This window comes from Balaenoptera physalus (assembly GCF_965194825.1).
Source record: "Balaenoptera physalus genome assembly, chromosome: 11".
In the NCBI taxonomy this organism is placed as follows: Eukaryota; Metazoa; Chordata; class Mammalia; order Artiodactyla; family Balaenopteridae; genus Balaenoptera; species Balaenoptera physalus.
In genome coordinates this window covers 59,209,950-59,230,229 of record NC_138896.1, presented here as the reverse complement: position 1 = coordinate 59,230,229, position 20,280 = coordinate 59,209,950, and the positions used below count along the sequence as shown (strand labels likewise).

The 20,280-nt window shown below is 38.7% G+C and overlaps 1 protein-coding gene across 3 annotated transcripts in view; it reads left to right on the top strand.

Annotated features, from left to right (window-relative positions):
• The window catches only part of UBP1 (upstream binding protein 1), a 67,650-nt gene that overhangs the window by 6,455 nt on the left and 40,915 nt on the right, over positions 1–20,280 (top strand). For all 3 annotated transcript variants that reach the window (XR_014250502.1, XR_014250503.1, XM_082411859.1), the window contains one exon: positions 10,670–10,821. Coding sequence is in view for 1 of the 3 variants with exons in the window: in XM_082411859.1 (XP_082267985.1) it covers positions 10,670–10,821 (152 nt within the window). In the remaining 2 variants the exon portion in view is untranslated. The remainder of the gene's footprint in view (positions 1–10,669; positions 10,822–20,280) is intronic.

The following is a 20,280-nucleotide window of genomic DNA, read 5'->3' as shown; positions in this document are numbered from 1 at the left end:
CTTTATTCCCGTCCTGCCCCTAGGTTCTTCATAACCATTTTTTTTTTTTAGATTCCATATATATGTGTTAGCATACGGTATTTGTTTTTCTCTTTCTGACTTACTTCACTCTGTATGACAGACTCTGGGTCCATCCACCTCACTACAAATAACTCAATTTCGTTTCTTTTTATGGCTGAGTAATATTCCATTGTATATATATGCCACATCTTCTTTATCCATTCATCTGTCGATGGACACTTAGGTTGCTTCCATGTCCTGGCTATTGTAAATAGAGCTGCAATGAACATTGTGGTACATGACTCTTTTTGAATTATGGTTTTCTCAGGGTATATGCCCAGTAATGGGATTGCTGGGTCGTATGGTAGTTCTGTTTTTAGTTTTTTAAGGAACCTCCATACTGTTCTCCATAGTGGCTGTATCAATTTACATTCCCACCAGCAGTGCAAGAGGGTTCCTTTCCTCCACACCCTCTCCAGCATTTATTGTTTGTAGATTTTTTGATGATGGCTATTCTGACTGGCGTGAGGTGATTCCTCATTGTAGTTTTGATTTGCACTTCTCTAATGATAAATGATGTTGAGCATTCTTTCGTGTGTTTGTTGGCAATCTGTATTATCTTCTTTGGAGAAATGTCTATGTCTTCTGCCCATTTTTGGATTGGGTTGTTTGTTTGTTTTTTAATATTGAGCTGCATAAGCTGCTTGTAAATTTTGGAGATACATCCTTTGTCAGTTGCTTCATTTGCAAATATTTTCTCCCATTCTGAGGGTTGTCATCTCGTATTGTTTATGGTTTCCTTTGCTATGCAAAAGCTTTTAAGTTTCATTAGGTCCGATTTGTTTATTTTTGTTTTTATTTCCATTTCTCTAGGAGGTGGGTCGAAAAGGATCTTGCTGTGATTTATGTCATAGAGTGTTCTGCCTATGTTTTCCTTTAAGCAAATTTCTTTAATATTTGGTGTAGAAAAGCAGATGGATTCTCTTATCTGCTATCGGAATATATTGTTTTGGTTGACATACGTGAAGAAAATCCAGCCTCACGTAGATATGTGTTTGGAAAAGGGGAGATTATTTTAATAGCCCTTTCAGATCATTTTGGAAAGTCATCTGATAATATACCAGCACTTGAAAAGTGGTAGTTTCTTAAAGTTGCAGTGTGGAATCTGAAACTGTATCAATGTACTTTTTGTACTATTACATTAGAATCAATTTGTCTGTTTTGAACTTTGATTGGGTCTCTTACCCTGAGTAATTTTGAAATATGCATGCATTGGTCATTTGGAAAATAATGATTTCTTGAGTTATGCAGATCTTCTAAATGTTGACATTTTTCTCTATGCAGTATCAAAAAATCATATACCTTAGTATCACCACTGTCCCATCAGAGAAAGTACATGGTGGAGGCTGCAGATTTTATCATTGGTAACAAATGCTATCACAGTTGTTTTCTTTGAAATGATAGGCTCGCTTTATTCATTTTTGAGGAAATTTCTGTCAGATACTCAGGTATGAATAATCATAGTTTGTCAATATTTATTTCAAGTAAAAATGATATTCTGTGAGAGAAGCTGCTAGATCAGCTCACAGATCATAGTTTCATAAAAAACTTTTCCTTGAGACAACCATTGCACTTAGATATGCAGCAGAAATACATTATACCTATCCAAGGACCAATATTTAATAAAATTAATACTTTTTATACAATGACTGCTAGTGTAGCTTGGTGCCACTGCCTTGATTCATGCCAAGGCACCTGCAGTTTTAACCACCATCGGTTTTGTGCAAATGTCAAGTGACTGAGAAAGGCAAATAATGGTTCAGTGTTATTCTGAGAATAGGTTTGACCTCCTGAACCCCTGAAAATCTCAGGTTCCCCAGGATTCCATGGACCACACTTTGAGAATCTCTGGTCTAATGTGTGCCTAGAGTTTGGATACTTAAAATATTTTCTACTAAATTAAAAACAAACTAGAGTTCAGAGAGTCCCGGTGTCACTCAACAAAGGGCAGAGCTGGGATTTGAAGCTCCAGAGTTGGGATCTGACCTCCACTTCTTCCCATTGCACCCTTTGGCTGCCCACCAATGAATAACTGAGAAGTCTTCTCAAGGTAGAAGAAGATAATCTTTCTGGATAGGAGGAAAATCAGTTGGGAATGCTATATATATATATATATTTTTTTCTTGTTGTACCTTTTTTTTTTTCTCTTTTTCTTCTCTCCAGGATCTTGCTGAACTTATTAGTTCTAATAATTTGTAGGATCTCAGATTTCCTAGTTGATATCTTTAAATAATGATAGATTTATTTCTTCCTGTGTAATCTTTTTTTTTTTTTAATATTTAGTTTTTGGCTGCGTCGGGTCTTAGTTGTGGCGCATGGGCTCTTCTTTGCAGTGCGTGGGCTTCTCTTTAGCTGTGGTATGTGGGCTCTGTAGTTGCGGCACGTGGGCTTAGTAATTGCGGTGCACGGGCTTAGTTGTGCTGTGGCATGTGGGATCTTAGTTCCCCGACCAGGGATCGAACCAGCATCCCCTGCATTGCAAGATGGATTCTTAACCACTGGACCACCAGGGAAGTCCCACTTCCTGTGTAATCTTTACATTTCATTTTCTTGCCTTAGTGTGTGGTCTAGCCTTCACTGCAGTGTTGTTTAGAAGCACTAAGAACTTGAATCTTCAGTCTTCTTACTGATTAGAGAATGCTTCCAAAGTTTCATAAATAGGTTGTCTCTGTTTATAACTGAGATTGGTCCTCAATTTTCTTCTCTTTTCTTTTCTTTTTGGGTTCTCCTGTTCTTTTAAAAAAGCATTTAGGCTGTATCAGCTTCAAGTGAGCAGGAGAGCTTTCTCTTTATGAGCTAAACATTTTTGTGTGAGGTGGGACTTAACTGTTTCTTCAAGGTTTTGTAAACCTCACCTGGAATACAGCATTTGGTGATTTTAATGTTTTTTTTTTTTTTTGCATGAGTAGATGTTTGACTGCCTGTGTAATTTATTTAATGGGCATAGGAAATACACAATTTATCTATCTTACCCAGCTGTGGGAATTTTTTTTCCAGATTTTTTTTTTTAACTGATCTCCATGATGTTTGTGATTACTTCCTTTCTTTCACTCCATGTATTGCTTGTGTCTTTTCCTTCTTCTGTGACCTATTTCAGAGGTTTGTCTATATCTAGTATTTTGTAAGAAATCAAATTTTGGTTTTGTTTTTCTTCTCTATTGCATTTTCTCTTTTATTTTTGTGGTCTTCCTTCTTGTCTTGATTACGCTTGTTATTTTCCACCTTCTTTAGTTAGGTGCTTTGTCCTTGGTTTTTGGTGTGTGTTTTCTAATAGATGCATTTACGGCTACATATTTATCTGTAAGTCTCTCTCCCAAGGTTTTTTTTTTTTTTGGTTGCGTCGGGTCTTCATTGCTGCACACGGGCTTTCTCTAGTTGTGACGAGTGGGGGCTACTCTTCGTTGCAGTGCACAGGCTTCTCATTTCGGTGGCTTCTCTTGTGTAGCATGGGCTCTAGGCGCACCAGCTTCCGTAGTTGTGGCACACAGGCTCTAGAGCGCAGGCTCAGTAGTTGTGGCACGCGGGCTTAGTTGCTCCACAGCATGTGGGATCCTCCTGGACCAGGGATCGAACCCGTGTCCCCTGCATTGGCAGGCGGATTCTTAACCACTGCGCCACCAGGGAAGTCCCTCTCTCCCAAATTTTGAAGGCAGTACCTTTGTTTTCATTCAGTTCTTTTGTTTTATCTTGTAGTTTTTTATATATTCTGGATACTAGCCTTTGATTATGCATATATGTCACAGATACTTTCTTCTACTCCTTGGCTTGCCTAGGAAAGCAAGGGAAATTCCCTTTATGTTGGCTTTTGAACAGAAGTTCTTGATTTGGGTATGGTCAGATTGACCAGCCTTTTCATTTATAGTTAGTCTTTCCCTACTCTGAGGGTATAAAAATATTCTTATAGTCTTCTCTGAAGATTTACTACTTTACATATTCCATCTAAGTTTATAATCTCTCTAGAGTTTTGTTTTTTTTCTTCTGTTTTGGTTTAGTATGAGAGGAGGCCAGTTAATTGCAGTTATCCTTGTATGAATATGCAGTTTACCTAATATAACTGAAAAGACTGTTTACTTCTCAGCTCTTTATATTGCCATTGTGTTATAAATCCAGTGCCCATCAAGTTCTAAATGTGGTGTTCTGTTTCCAGATTATGGATTCTGTCCTTGTGTTCCTGGGGATTACCCAACTAGATCATGTTTTGTCATGGTTTGTCATTATCTCTTGGATTTGACTTGTTAATACTCAATTTAGGAGTTTTGCATCTATCTTTATAGCTGAAATGAACTTCTCATTTTCTTTTCTAGTTTTGCTTGTACCTAGTTTTGATTTCAAAATTACTAAAGTCTTCATAAAATGAATTAGGAAGTATTTCCTCTGTTTCTGTGCTGTTGAAGGGTTTGTGTAAGAGCTGCCATTGAAAGTTTGCTAGAACTCGCCTGTGAAAGTTTACTCTGGGGGAATATTAACCACAATATCAGTCTCTGTAGGATGATTTTTTAAAGCTTTTTATGTCTTTTTTTTTTTTTTTTTTGGCTGCTTTGGGTCTGCGTTGCTGCATGCTGGCTTTTTCTAGTTGCGGTGAGCAGGAGCTACTCTTCATTGTGGTGTGTGGGCTTCTCATTGTGGTGGCTTCTCTTGTTGCAGAGCACGGGCTCTAGGCACGTGGGCTTCAGTAGTTGCGGCATGCGGGCTCAGTAGTTGTGGCACGTGGGCTCTAGAGCACAGGGTCAGTAGTTGGGGCACGCGGGCTTAGTTGCTTCGCAGCATGTAGGATCTTCCAGGGCCAGGGATAGAACCCGTGTCCCCTGCGTTGGCAGGTGGATTCTTAACCACTGAGCCACCAGGGAAGTCCTGCTTTTTATGTCTTGAAGAAAGCTTTGGTGTTACTTTTCTAGGGAGTTATTCATCTTATCCATATTTTCAAATATGTTGGCATAAAGTTGTTAATATTTTCATCTTATTAGTTTTTATATCATTAGTTATATCTTTTTTACTCATACTTATTAGTGCCTTCTCTTTTTGATCAGTCTCTCCTACACATGTATCTCATTTTTTAGGGCACACTGGACCAGTCCTTTTGTGCACTTGATTCTTGTTTGTCAGGAGTAGGAGAAGTTCCAGATTTTTTTTAAATTTATTTATTTTATTTTATTTATTTTTGGCTGCACTGGGTCTTTTTTGCTGTGCGTGGGTTTTCTCTAGTTGCGGCAAGCGGGGGGCTACTCTTCGTTGCAGTGTGTGGGCCTCTCATTGCAGTGGCTTCTCTTGTTGCGGAGCACGGGCTTTAGTCGTGCGGGCTTCAGTAGTTTTGGCTCACGGGCTCAGTAGCTGTGGCTCGCGGGCTCTAGAGTGCAGGCTCAGTAGTTGTGGCACACGGGCTTAGTTGCTCTGTGGCATGTGGGATCTTCCCGGACCAGGGCTTGAACCCCTGTCCCCTGCATTGGCAGGTGGATTCCCAACCACTGCACTACCAAAGAAGCCCCACTACTACTGTATTAATTCTTGGTGATTTCAAAAGATATTTAAATGGGACTTCCAGTAGCCTGACACTTCTGTTCCTTGATTATCTTTCTTACAATGACATGATCTCAGCTACTCAATCCTATGGTCATAGGTTAGACCTTGGCATTACCAGTCATGCAGCCGACCTGTAATCTCAAATTCAGAGTTCACCTGCTGCCCCCTGCCCTTCACTCGCTCCATCATTACCCTCCTCCTGCCATCACTGAACCCATTAAGATCTACAGTCACTGCTGCTGCTCTCAGTTCACTGCTCCTTACCCTCTTGAACTCCTGTTTTCTTCCCCAGCCAGTTTAAGTTTCCCTGGTCAATCATTGTAATTACTTTCTGCATATACCCTTGTCTCCCTTGCCCCCTCTTGCTTTATTCCCCTCTCCTATTTTTTATTTTAATAAAACTGTAACCCTGATTAAATCTGATTCTTCACCTCTTTACTTAGGTAGCTGAATGTGGCTCTAGGGAAGCACTGATTGGGCCTCACTGGAAGCGCATGACCTCATCTCTCAAGTGCATCCTTTTGCTGCTCAGTGGTCTCACCTCAGTGCCCTTGTCCAGTCCCTCTCCAGTCCAGTTCCTTACCAGCTCTCCTTAAGGATGGGGTGGCTCCATCTCAGACCTACAACTCTTCCTCCTAGGGCCTACTCTCAGTTGATTTCCATACTTGGTACTTTATTGAGAAAATTGAACTTCCACATGACTGTACTGGCTTATAAGTTTTTCTTGGTGAATTTAGGTGTGGTTTTAAAAATTATTTATGTTGCTTTGGTTATTTGGGGTTCTTGAATCAGTGAATTAGTGTATTTCATCAATTCTGGAATTTGCTTACCCTTTATCTCAAATATTGCCTCTACCTCATTCTTTTCTCTTCTGAGACTTAAGTGTAAAATCTTTTCACTTTGTCTTTTCTTTCTTAACACCTCTTCTGCATTTTCTGTCATTTTGCTCTCCATGCTGCCTTCTGGATAACTTCTTTTACCTATATTACAGATTCCTTATATATCTTCATTTCTCTGTGAGCTGTTATTAAATGTGAGTTCTTAATTTTAGCAATTTTATCTTCTGGTTCTCCAAATTCTATTTGTTCCTTTACAGGTTTGCTGTCCCTTGGAATTTCCTGTTCCTTGCAGATCTTTTCAGGCTTATCTTTTATTTTTTTCAACAGAGTAAGCTTAATTTTATCATACAGGTTCAGTAATTCTGGCATCTTGAAGTCTTTGGTGGGTATTGGTCTATGTCCAATCAGGAAAAGAGAGAACACTGAGATGTTTCAAGCAGAGAAGGATTTAGTGAAGTATTTGACTGCAAAGGTGCTAGAAGGGTTCAGGGAGGATAGCTGGCTGCCGGAGGCGTGGCTGCTGATGCCCTGAGCTCTCCTTCAGCTATGGTTGCCTGCTTCTGCTCTTTCCCACTCCCTTTTAATTTCCCACCAGTGCTTCTTCCCTTTGGAGCAACCTAGGACGATTCCAGCTGGCAAGAAGTCTTGTATATGTAGTTTTCAGGCCTCTAACCCTCTGCAACAAAGGCAGAAAAGAACTGAATACCAACAGACAGAGTCTTCTCTTGGTTCTTGCTCCTAAAGTCGTGTTTGTCTTTGTGTGCCTGGTTATTTTTGGATACTGGCATTTCAGAATTACTTGGAATAATTCAAAGCCTTGAGTCTTTTCATCTGCTTGTCAGATCCCTGGGTGGCCTACCTGTCTGGGATATGAGATGACAAAATCAGTTGAATACCAGAAATTTCTTATGGCTCAGCCTGGTAGAAATTATGACCTTAGATTATCTGGAGATGTAGTTTTTCATTTTATTAATAATTATTAGTGCTACAGTTCATTCATCAATTTAACAGATATTTGAGCTCCTTCTTTGTGCTAGATGCTGGATTTAGTCAGTGAAGAGAAACCAATTTGGGGGGTGGTTATATACTTATGGAGGATACAAATATAAGTCTCGTATACTGTTGGAAAGTGAAACGCTTTGTGGATAAATAGAGCAGAAAAGGGGAAACTGGGAGTACAGATGGGAAGATTACAGTTGTCACTGGAAAGGTGACATTTGAATGAAATGAGCCAGTAGGACATCAGCAGAAGAGGGGCCAATGCAGAGGCCCTGGAAAAGGCAGGGAAGGAGGCTGGCTGAGGCAGAGGGACTGAGGGTGGGTAGGTGAAAAGGAAAGAAGAGCATATTGAGTAGGGCCTTGTCGGACCTTGTAGGGACCCTGGGTTCGAAAGTGAGCTGATGGGGAGAGTTCAAAGGAATGAAATGATCTGAATATTGTGTGAAGAGGCTTTCTCTGGCTGCTGTGTTGGTTGGAATGCATTTTCTTTCTAATTAAGTAAAAAATTAATTGGGATTTCATTAACAAATGATCTCTATGTGTTTATATGTTAAGTTTATTCAAGAGTCTTTTAGCACCTACCATGAGCATAGTAGCCTATAACCAAGTGAATAAAATGGTGGTTGCCTTCTAGGATCTGAAGCAAATAAAATTTTATTTACTATGTGTAACAGTTTACAAATAGCCATTCTTATGCCGTCTGATGTCTTATTTTGATGACCCGTATGTAATGATCAACCCAAGCAGTTAGCGTTAAGATCTTAAAATTATTCTCCATGTCACTTTTTAGTATAATTAACTAAATGCATCTGAGTTATAGCTCTCATCTCATTTTTTATTTCTTTCTCACCAAGAGAACTTTTTTTTTTTTTTTTTGGCTGCAGCATGTCGCTGGTGGGCTTTTAGTTCCCCGACCAGGGATTGAACCCAGGCCCTCAGCAGTGAGAGCATGGAGTCCTAACCACTGGACCGCCAGGGAATTCTCTCACCAAGAGAACTTGAAACACTTACATATATATGACATAGAATATGTATGTATTTTCATCTACCATGGAGCCACTTTGACTGCTATGGTTGTTTTTAATAAAGAGAGCTGCTCTGAGTCTTAAAGTACCATTTGTAAGTTTCCTGAGAAGTTTTTATATCTGCTCTAAGGTTTTTATCCCTGTCCTAGAGGAAGGCTGGGGACCATTCCTGACTATGTGTTCCTCAGTTATACTTTTGACTTAGGAGTGTTTTGACAGTTCCTAGGTATAAATAAAGGAGAAGGAGAATTAGTGGGTAATTCAGTCCCTGACTAATCAGTCTGGTGCTTTAATAGAAATGTATGTGGGAGGAGGGAATACAGGGTTTCCCTTTCATTTCATTTATTTCCACATTTTGCTTTTAAATTGAATTTAATTAAAATGGGCTAACCAGATATCTGAGTCAGTTAACAGGTTGTAAGAAGAAATAAGCAGTTCAGACAAGCCTTTGCTGTTCTTCTTATAGTAGTTATTCATTCATTTGGATATTTTGCTATTTTACCTTTTATTGAGGAATGGACATAGAAAAACCATTGAGATATAAATGTACAGCTCAGTGAATTATCTCAAAAAAAGAAATACCCACCCTTCATATGTTAATGGTGGGAATGTAAAATGGCGCAGTCACTTTGTAAAACAGTTTGGCAGTTTCTCAAAAAGGTGAAGAGTTACCATATGACCCAACAATTCTACTTCTAGGTATATATCCAAGGGAATTAAACATGTCTACACAAAAATACATGCAAGTGTTCATAGCAGCATTGTTCATAATCAAAAAAATGGAAACAAGCCAAAGGTCCATCATCCAATGATGGATAAACAGAATGTGGTATATTCATACAATGGAATATCATTCGGCCTTAAAAAGGAATGAAGTACTGATACATGCTACAACATGAATGGACTAAAAGAAGCGAGTCACAAAAGGCCACATGATTCTTTTTGCATTAAATATCCAGAATAGGCAAATCCATAGAGACAAAGCAAATCAGTGGTTGCCAGGGTGGGGGGATAGGGAGTGACTGCTAAGGGTATGAGATTTCTTTCTGAGGTGCTGAAAATATTTTGGAATTAGATAGTGGTGAAGACTGTACAACTCTGTGAATATATTAAAAAACCACTGAATTATACACTTTAAAAGGGTGAATTTTGTGGTATGTAAATTATACCTCAGCTGCTTTTTTTTTTTTAAAGGCAAACCAAACACATCCATGTGTGTTTAACTACCAAAGTTAACAGAATATAGACAGTAACCCCAGAAGACCCCCCACCCCCCTCCCGATCAATGACCCAAATTATTCTTGGGGGGAAAAATAGCAGCTGTTTCTACTGCTACTGTTTGCTTCTCAGAAGAAGCCATTGTTTTAGACTAAGTATGAAGCTTTATGCTCTCAGCATTTAGCTAGGACCAGCAGGGAACTTTTTGTAAAATACCATTTAATCAAATGCTTCCTTGTGATTTCATGGTGCCAGTGTGACCTACCTTTCAAAGCAGGTGGCTATGTACTCTTGCTTTTATTTATGTTTTAATAGAAATGAGTTTAAAGTTTTTAACTAATTTTTTTCACGTAACTTTTTTTTTTTTTGTACCACATGTATTATTAGCCTGATCTCTTTATCAGTAGTTTGGACTTAACTATTAAATATTTCTTTTTTTTTTTTTTTTTTTAATTTTATTTATTTATTTATTTATTTATGGCTGTGTTGGGTCTTCGTTTCTGTGTGAGGGCTTTCTCTAGTTGTGGCAAGTGGGGGCCACTCTTCATCGCGGTGCGCGGGCCTCTCACTATCGTGGCCTCTCCCGTTGCGGAGCACAGGCTCCAGACGCGCAGGCTCAGCAATTGTGGCTCACGGGCTTAGTCGCTCCGCGGCATGTGGGATCTTCCCAGACCAGGGCTCGAACCCGTGTCCCCCGCATTGGCAGGCAGATTCTCAACCACTGCGCCACCAGGGAAGCCCTAAATATTTCTTATTTTAATTTAAATATTTCTTATTTTAATGCTCTGCCTAATCATAGGCACCACTCACCCCCCCACCCCAACTCACACTAGAGGTATGGTTTATTAAAACTATCTTTTGGGGGAGCCAGATTAGCATTAATAGTTCTTTAATTCTATGCATCATATATGATCTTAAATTTTAAAAGAAACTACCCCTAAATATTTTTATATGTTTTTAAATGTTTTAAACCCAGAATAAGGTCAGTGTTGATTTTTTTTTGCTTTTCAGCGATGTCTTGGCATTGCCAATTTTCAAGCAGGAAGATTCCAGCCTTCCATTGGATGACGAAACCAAACACCCGCCCTTCCAGTATGTGATGTGTGCAGCAACGTCACCAGCCGTGAAGCTGCACGACGAAACGCTCACGTACTTGAACCAAGGTTGGTATGGCTGCATCACACTTTAAGAGTTCACAAAAATCTGAAATACTGTTTTGGCATTGCAGCCTAGATTAATGGTAATAATTGAAAATTAGATTCTTTTTCTCAATTTTTACAACTTTAGTTGTAAAATTGTAGGAATTTTAGTGTGAGCCAACAAAGCAATCGTTTGTGGAAACTTATTTGCACAAAGAGGGTCTGTGGAACAAGATTTATTACAGGATTTCTTTAGACAAAATCCAAAGGAGGAGCAGGTAAGAAAGGATGTCAGTTATTTTTAGGAACATGGTTTCAGTGTGGAACTTGAGAATGAATCAGAAGTCCAGCTAGCAAGGGACTTGGTCTCAGGAATGAAGCAGGTTTGTGCTGATAATAGACTGCAGCAAGGTGGAGTCTGTGGCTAAAGTAAACTGCGTCAAATCTTGTCTACACTTAATGAGAACACGATGTTAATGGTGATATGAAAGCGAGAGTGGGCAGAATGGAAAATAGAGATGTGAGGGTAGGATATACAGTTGGAAAGAGTAAAGGATTTTTTTTGAGGTGCTCTCAGCAGTTTGGGCACTGGCCAATGTGACTTACCAATATAAACAAAAGTACTTAGTTATGCAGGAATTCATTTGTTGGAGACCTATACTGAAATCATGTTGGACTCTTATTTTTAAAAAGAATTGAACGTTTTTATTGTTATAAAAATAGTACATACCTCGTAGAAAAATTGGGGAATATGTCAGGGATAAAGCTGAAAATGGACTTCAGTTACATCCCCCTCAGGAGAACCAGTTAACATCCTAGGTGTGTTTCCTTGTCTGTATATCTATTTTATTTCAACAAAATGGGAATTAACATCTATTCACTTAAGAGTATATTCTGATTATTTTTCTGTCATTAAATAGACTCTTTAATTCCTCAAACTTTTGGAAGGAACTATAGATTTTAGACTACTTACTAGTGATTATTCCGAAATGTGGAAGAATAGCTTCTAACTTTTTGTTTAACATATTAATTTAGAATTTATGAGGTTTTACTTCAGGTAATTCTAATCTGTAGCCTATGGCAACACTCTAATTTTGGTGTTAATATTATTTTAGGATTTGTTTAGGTAGGCATTCAATTTGAGACTTAAGGTTCTTTCAAATATGAAACTTAAGAGTCTCTATGGTAATCTGTTTTAGCTATAAAAATATCAGAAGAAACAGTGTAGAGGCAAGGCTACAATATTCAGTGTAGCTTTATTTCTAATGACAAAAAAAGGAAATAACCAGAATTTCTCTTATTTAGGGAATAGTTGAATAAGTTATATGTATACCATGGGATGAATGAGCACGTGCACATACACCCCTCTATTTAAAGAACGTTGGATATGTCTGTCTGTTGGCCTGGGGGAATATCCATAACTTATCACTGTTATTGTTAAACTGGATAAAGACATCTCACATTGATAAAAATTGCAGTCCACCATCTATAGTGATAATGTATTAGACCCACATTCACAGAGTGCTGACTGTGTATGAAGCAGTGTACTAAATACTATACATATGTTGTCTCATTTCCCACAGTAACCTGAGGAGAAGTGTTATTGATCCATTACAGATTTTAAAAACGGAAGCTTAGAGCAGTTGATAGACTTGCTCAATGTCAGTTTGGTCAAGCTTAAGTTTTTAAAAAATAGTTATTGAATATCTACAGTAGTGTGCACAAGTCTTTTTTTTTTTTTTCCTACATCGCCCAGCATGCGGAATCTTAGTTCCCCAACCAGGAATCTAACCTGGGGCTCCTGCAGTGGAAGCATGGACCCCTAACCTCTGGACCACCAGGGAATTCCCCACAAGTCTTAAGTGTACAGCTCAATGAATTTTTACACAGATCATTCCCTTGAAAATACTGCCTATGTCCAGTATTTCCAGTACCCTGGCAGGCTCCCTTGTATCCCCCTCCCAGCTGACACCCCACATTCATGGCGATCAGTATAATAAGTGCAAGTGATTTTCTGGCGTGTGACTATGCTCCCTGCAGTATTAATGGTGAGTATATTCTTGGTTGTAGAATTGTGTTAATTTACCTCTTAATTTCTCCCAGCCCATTAAGGAAAAAAAAGTGGAAAAGTGAACTGCATATGCAGGCTGCATTTTTGAAAACATATATTTGAATAATCATTAAAAATGCATTTGAGTAACCATAAAGAAATTCTACTTTTATACACTTTTTTAAAAGAAATTATAATACTTTAAACTTACATGAATATCAGACAGTTCTTTCACAGGTTTCTCTCCTAGCATTTATCTCCTAACATTATATTTTGACAAAAGGTTCTGAACCCAAGATTTTTTGTGAATCCCCTAAATCATTTTCAAATTTTTAATGAATGTATATTTTTCTAAAGAGAGGATCCATAGCTTTTCCTAGATTCAGGCTAAGTTTGAACCTGATTGAGATGTTGCTTGAGTGTCTTTCACCCCACCTAATTTAAACTGATAAGTTAACAAAGGTCCGGACTTATTAGCAAAGTGTCTTTTTTTTTTTAATTGAAGTATAGTTGATTTACAATATTGTGCCAGTCTCTGCTGTACAGCAAAGTGACTCAGTTATACACATATATACATTCTTTTTATCATACTCTTTTCCATTATGATTTATCCCAAGAGATTGGATATAGTTCTCTGTGCTATACAGTAGGACCTTCTTGTTTATCCATTCTAAATGTCATCGTTTGCATCTACCAACCCCAGACTCCAAGTCCATCCCTCTCCCTCCCCCTCTCCCCCCTTGGCAACCACAAATCTGATCTCTGTGAGTCTGTTTCTGTTTTGTAGATAAGTTCATTTGTGCCATATTTTAGATTCCACATATAAATGATATCATATTTGTCTTTCTCTTTCTGACGTACTTCACTTAGTATGATAATCTCTAGTTGCATCCATGTAGCTGCCAATGGCATTATTTTGTTCTTTTTTATGACTGAGTAGTATTCCATTTTATATATTTACTACGTCTTCTTTATCCATTCATCTGTTGGTGGACATTTAGGTTGTTTCCATGTCTTGGCTATTATGAATAGTGCTGCTATGAACATAGGGGTGCCTTATCTTTTTGAATTATCGTTTTGTCTGGATATATGCCCAGGAGTGGGATTGCTGAATCATATGGTAATTCTATTTTTAGTTTTCTGATAAACCTCCATACTGTTTTCCATAGTGGCTGCACCAGCTTACATTCCCACCAAAAGTGTAGGAGGGTTTCCTTTTCTTCACACCCTCTCCAACATTTGTTGTTTGTAGACTTTTTAATGATGGCCATTCTGACCTGTGTGAGGTGACACCTGATGGTAGTTTTGATTTGCATTTCTCTAATAATTAGTGACATTGAGCATCTTTTCATGTGCCTACTGGTCATCTGTATGTCTTCTTTGCAGAAATGTCTATTAAGGTCTTATGCCCATTTTTCGATTGGGTTTTTTGTTTTTTTGCTGTAGAGTTGTATGAGCTGTTTGTGTATTTTGGAGATTCAGCCCTTGTGGCATCACATCATTTGCAGATATTTGCTCCTGTTCCATAGATTGTGGTTTTGTTTTTTGTTTTTGTTTTTTTTTAATAGTTTCCTTTGCTATGCAGAGTCTTGTAAGCTTGATTAGATCCCATTTTTTAAATTTTGTTTTTATTTCTATTGCTTTGGGAGACTGACCTAAGAAAACATTGGTACAATTTATGTCAGAGAATGTTTTGCGTATGCTGTCTTCTAGGAGTTTTATGGTGTCATATGTCTTTAAACCATTTTGAGTTTATTTTTGTGCATGGTGTGAGGGTGTTTTCTAACTTCATTGATTTACATGCAGCTGTCCAACTTGCCCAGCACCACTTGCTGAAGAGACTGTCTTTTTCCCATTTTATATTCTTGCCTCCTTTGTCGAAGATTAATTGGCCATAGGTGTGTGGATTTATTTCTGGGCTCTCTATTCTATTCCATTGGTCCGTATGTCTGTATTTGTACCAATTCCATATTGTTTTGATTACTGTAGCTTTGTAGTATTGTCTGAAGTCCGGGAGAGTTATGCCTCCTGCTTTTTTTTTTTTTTTTCCTCAGGATTGCTTTGGCAGTTCTGGGTCTTTTATGGTTCCATGCAAATTTTTGGATTATTTGTTCTAGCTCTGTGAAAAATGTCATGGGTAATTTGATAGGGATTGCATTCAATCTATAGATTGCTTTGGGTAGTATGGTCATTTTAACAATATTAATTCTTCCAATCCAAGAACATGGGATATAATTTCCTTTATTACTGTTTTATAGTTCTCAATGTATAAGTCTTTCACCTCCTTGGTCAAACTTATTCCTAGGTTGTTTTTTTTTTGGGTGCAATTTTAAAAGGTACTGTTTTTTTACATTCCTTTCTGGTATTTCATTGTTAGTGTAAAGAAACGTAACTGATTTCTGAATGTTACTCTTGTATCCAGCTACTTTGCTGTATTCATTTATTAGATCTGGTAGTTTTTGTGTGGAGTCCTTAGGGTTCTCTGCATAGTATCATGTCATCTGCATATAGTGACAATTTTACCTCTTCCCTTCCAATTTGGATACCTTTTATTTCGTTTTCTTGTCTGAATCCTACGGCTAGGACTTCCAATACTGTGCTGAATAGAAGTGGTGAGAGTGGGTATCCTTGTGCCGTCTTTTGATTGGAGCATTCAGTCCATTGACATATGTATTTATTGCCATTTTAAACCTGGTTTTCCAGTTGATTCTTTTGTTTCTTCTTTGTTCCTTTCTTTTTGTTTTTGTTTTTCTTTTTGTGGTTTGATGATTTCCCTTTATTTTATGCTTGTGTTTTCTTCTTTTTGGTTTCTGTGAATCTTTTGTATGGTTTTGATTTGTGGTTACCCTGTTTTTCAAGTATGTTAACCCCTTCCTATATCTGCTTGCTTTAGGCTGTTAGTCATATAGGCTCAAACGCATTCCATTAAAAAAAAAAAAGGAATCTGTATTTTCTTACTCTCCTGCCCCCCATTTTATGATTTTGATGTAGTACTTTTTTACATCTTTATGTTTATCCTCCTGCTGTTCTGTGAGTTTATCATCACTTTCACAAATAGGTTTTTCTTTTTGATACTGGCTAATTTAAGTGATTTAGTTTCCAGTTGTGATTTCCTCTTTCTTATATCTTCTGGTTTCTTTTCTATTTAGAGAAGGCCTTTCAATATTTCTTTTAGGATAGGTTTAGCATTGCTGTATTCTTTTAGCTTTTGCTTATCTGAGACATTCTGATATCTCTTTCTATTCTAAATGATAATATTGCTGGGTAGAGTATTCGAGGTTGCCAATTTTTCCCTTTCAAGACTTTGAATATATTTTACCACTCCCTCTGGCCTACAGTGTTTCTGTAGAGAAATCAGCTGATAGCTTTATGGGGGTTCCCTTGTAATTAAGTTTTTCTCTTGCTGCCTTTAGAATCCTCTTTTTATCTTTAACTTTGCCATTTTTATTATAATATGTCTTGATGTAGGTCTGTTGGAGTTCATCTTGTTTGGGACCCTCCATGCTTCCTATATCTGTATATCTGTTTCCTTCTTTAGGTTTGGGAAGTTTTCAGCCATCATTTCTTCAGATACATTTTCAATCCCCTTTTCTTTTTCTTCTCTTTCTGGAATCCCTATTATGCATAGGTTGGCACACTTTATATTATCCCATAGGTCTCTTATATTGCTTTTCTTTTTTTTCATTTGGCTGACTGCTGTTTTGCTTGGGTAATTTCCATTATTCTATCTTCCAGATCGCTTATTCTTTCTCCTGCGTTATTCATTCTGCTATTCATTGCCTTTAGCTCAGCTTTTGTCTTAGCAAATGAATTTTCTAATTTTTCTTGGTTCCTCCTTATAGTTTGTAGTTGCTTTTTACAGTAATGTGCATTTCTGTTAGTATCCTTTCTTGATTCCTTCAGTATTTTCATCATCTCCTTTTTGAACTTGGTGTCTGTTAGACTGAAGAGGTCTGTTTCATTGTTTGTTCTTTCAGGGGAATTCTCTTGGTCTTTTAACCGGGAGTGGTTCCTCTGCTTCTTCATTTTACTTGTGTTTCTCTTAACTCTGAGTTCAGGAGAAACGATTATCTACTCTAGTCTTGGAGGACTATTTATATGTGGGAGCATCCCTGTGTAGCTTGTGTGGGCTTAATTTTTTTTTTGGCACGAGGGCTGTTTTTGGTTTGGTTGCTTGCCATCTCTTCCCCTATGTGTGCTGGCCGTTATCCCCTTGATAGGGGGTGTGCAGATGTGCAACCTGCACACACTCCCCGGAAGGCGGGGCTAGCGGTTGGCTCCCAGTTGCGGGACCCTCAGCAGCAGTGGCAGGTCGCGCACGCTCCTAGGTAGGCATGGACAGCGTTTGGTGCTCAGTTGCAGGATGCTCTGCGGCGGCAGTGATCCGTGTCCGCCTCTGGATTCTGAGATGGCAGTGGCATCTTGCATCTGCCCCCGGAGCTCGTGTAGGTGGTGCCCTGCTGCCTGAGAGTGGGCACGGAGAAAGAAGCTTCTGTGGCGGCCCACCCCTCTCCTTGCGTGCCCCCCACAGTGGTGCCTTGCCTCTCTGGCAGGCCTAGGCTTCTTCCTGGACTCGCTCAGTTGTAGCTCACCACACCCTAGCCCCCTCAGGCCATCTCCACACAGTCAACCCCAGTCCTCTCCTCCGGGTCTGACCTCCAAAGCCTGAGCCTCAGCACCCAGCCCCTACCCGACCCAGCGGACGAGCGTCTCAGGCTGGGGAGTGCTGCTCTGCGGCACCAGCCATCTATGCAGGTCTCTCTCCACTTTGCCCTGCACAGACCGGTTGCTGTGCTCCCCTCCAAGGCTCCGAACCTCCCCCTCTGTCCCAGCTGATCTCCCAGGCAGTGAGGGGACTTCCCAGGTTGCAGGAACCTTTCTTCTTTCACAGCTCCCTCCCAGGGGCATAGGTCCTGTGCCGATTCATTTCTCTCTCTTTGTGTTTCTTTTCTTTTTTTTTTTTTTTTGGCCCTACCCAGTTATGTGGAGATTTTCTTGCCCTTTTGGAAGTCTGAGTTCTTCTGCCAGCGTCCAGTAGATGTTCTGTGAGAAGCAGTCCGCATGTAGATGTATTTTTTTTTAACATCTTTATTAGAGTATAATTGCTTTACAATGGTGTGTCAGTTTCTGCTTTGTAACAAAGTGAATCAGTTATACATATACATATGTCCCCATATCTCTTCCCTCTTGCATCTCCCTCCCTCCCACCCTCCCTATCCCACCCCTCTAGGTGGTCACAAAGCACCGAGCTGATCTCCCTGTGCTATGCGGCTGCTTCCCACTAGCTACCTATTTTACGTTTCGTAGTGTATATATGTCCATGCCACTCTCTCACTTTGTCCCAGCTTACCCTTCCCCCTCCCCATATCCTCAAGTCCATTCTCTAGTAGGTCTGCATCTTTATTCCCGTCTTGCCCCTAGGTTCTTCTGACCATTTTCTTTTTCTTTTTTTTTAGATTCCATATATATGTGTTAGCATACGGTATTTGTCTTTCTCTTTCTGACTTACTTCATTCTGTAGGACAGTCTCTAGGTTGTAGATGTATCTTTGATGTATTTGTGGGAGAAGGTGAGCTCCACATCCTACTCCTCTGCCATCTTGATCCGATCCCCCAGCAGAGTATCTTAAGTTGATCAGACTCACTTTTCAAAAGGAAGCATTCTAAGTAGTGCATGTACAGTTTTGATTTTTTTTACAGAAGGCTGTCCTGAAATATATAGTGTAAAGAGAATCAGGCATAGATATGGAAAATAAAAATGATTGATTTTTATCTAGGAATTCCAGTAAAATTCCATGGATATTTTTTAGCTGGGTGACATTGCCCTGGGAAGTTTCTGCAAAGTATGTAAAATGTGTCTAAGTGACCCATTTTAGTATAGTATCATCTGTGTGTCAGCTTTGATAGTGTGACTGTTAAGTATTGACATAATTTACTCTTTAGTCTTCCTGTTCTTAGGAGTTAGATTTTTATTCAGATTTACTCATGAGTTAATTTTCTTATCTTCAAATGAACTCTTCAGCTCCACCAAGGGAAAATGACTCATCATGGCAGTGTTGCCTTGTTTATCAAAAAAGGATACAAAAGCTTTATAAAGAAGGGATCAGATAGGGCACTTGAAGTTGTTCTTCATCAGCACAAGTTTTAATTCCTTTTAAGCTTCCCCACTCATTATAATAAGTGAGAGGGAAATTAAGCAGTCACTTTTTTCTCTGTTACTTGGAAATAATAGTGACAGTGAAAGCACAGTTATCCCCAATTTATATTAAAGCTTTAGAGGGAGTAATTTTTTCCTACAGTTATCTTTTTAGATTGACCATGCTTTTTATAGCGACTTAAACCCAGAGATTTCTAATTCCAAATCTCATTTTCTTAACCACTGAGTCTCTTTACTAGAATAGTTCCAGTGTTTTCTAAATTTTCAGTTAATGGTCACCATTTAAAATTTAACAGTGTAACTAAATGATTTATTATACATGGTTCAAAGTTCAGAAGGTATGAAAGAGTATACAATAAAACTCTTCTTCCCAGTTATCTAGTTCTGCTCGCTGGCCCCAAGTAGCCATTGAATTAGAACCCTTTTTAGACACCTAAGAAGATTGTAATCCTGTTAAATGATACCCTTTGTATAACAAAAATACTGTATCATTAATATTTTATTTATTCCAATAAACTTATTCTGTGATGACTGAATTATATGCTTAAGCATAGTTGTGGTGAATATAATGATCTTGTCACTAAAGGATGAAATTTAAGAGAGAACTTCCATCCCTAAAGTAATGCCTGGTAGAAGAATGAGATAGAACTGCCCAGGATATATGCACCTCTGCTGCATATGGAATGTCTTTACACACATTATTCACATACCTTTTTGTTCCTTTTCAATGTGTCAACTCGTTACAGTGACTGGTGATTTAAATGTTTTTCTGCATGTAGTGGGGTGAGAGGTAGAGGGCAGCAGTGAGCGGTTGTCATCAGCTGTCTCTGGGGCCAGGCTGCCTGTGTTTAGATCCCATTACACCACTTGCTTGTCCAGGCAGGTTCCTTAATAAAATAACCCCCACCTAAGGTAGCTGAGAATTAAATTGAGTTAATATGTGTAATGCACTTATAAGGTGGCCAGCACATAGGAAGCACACTAGCCTTTGCTCCTGTTACTATTATTTATAACTAGATAGCTTTAATGGTTTCTGATTGTACTGGAAAACCAAGTGATTAGACCTTGGCTGACGTATTAGTTTTCTATGGCAGATACATGAGCAATTTTTACAAATGGTTAGAATGCAACCCTGGGACTAGATACCTGTGTAATGACTCAGGATTTTTGCCAGGTTTGTTGGCAAGTATGATTACAATCTTTTTTTTTTTTTTTTTTAATTTATTTCGGCTGCATTGGGTCTTTGTTGCTGTGCACGGGCTTTCTCTAGTCGCAGC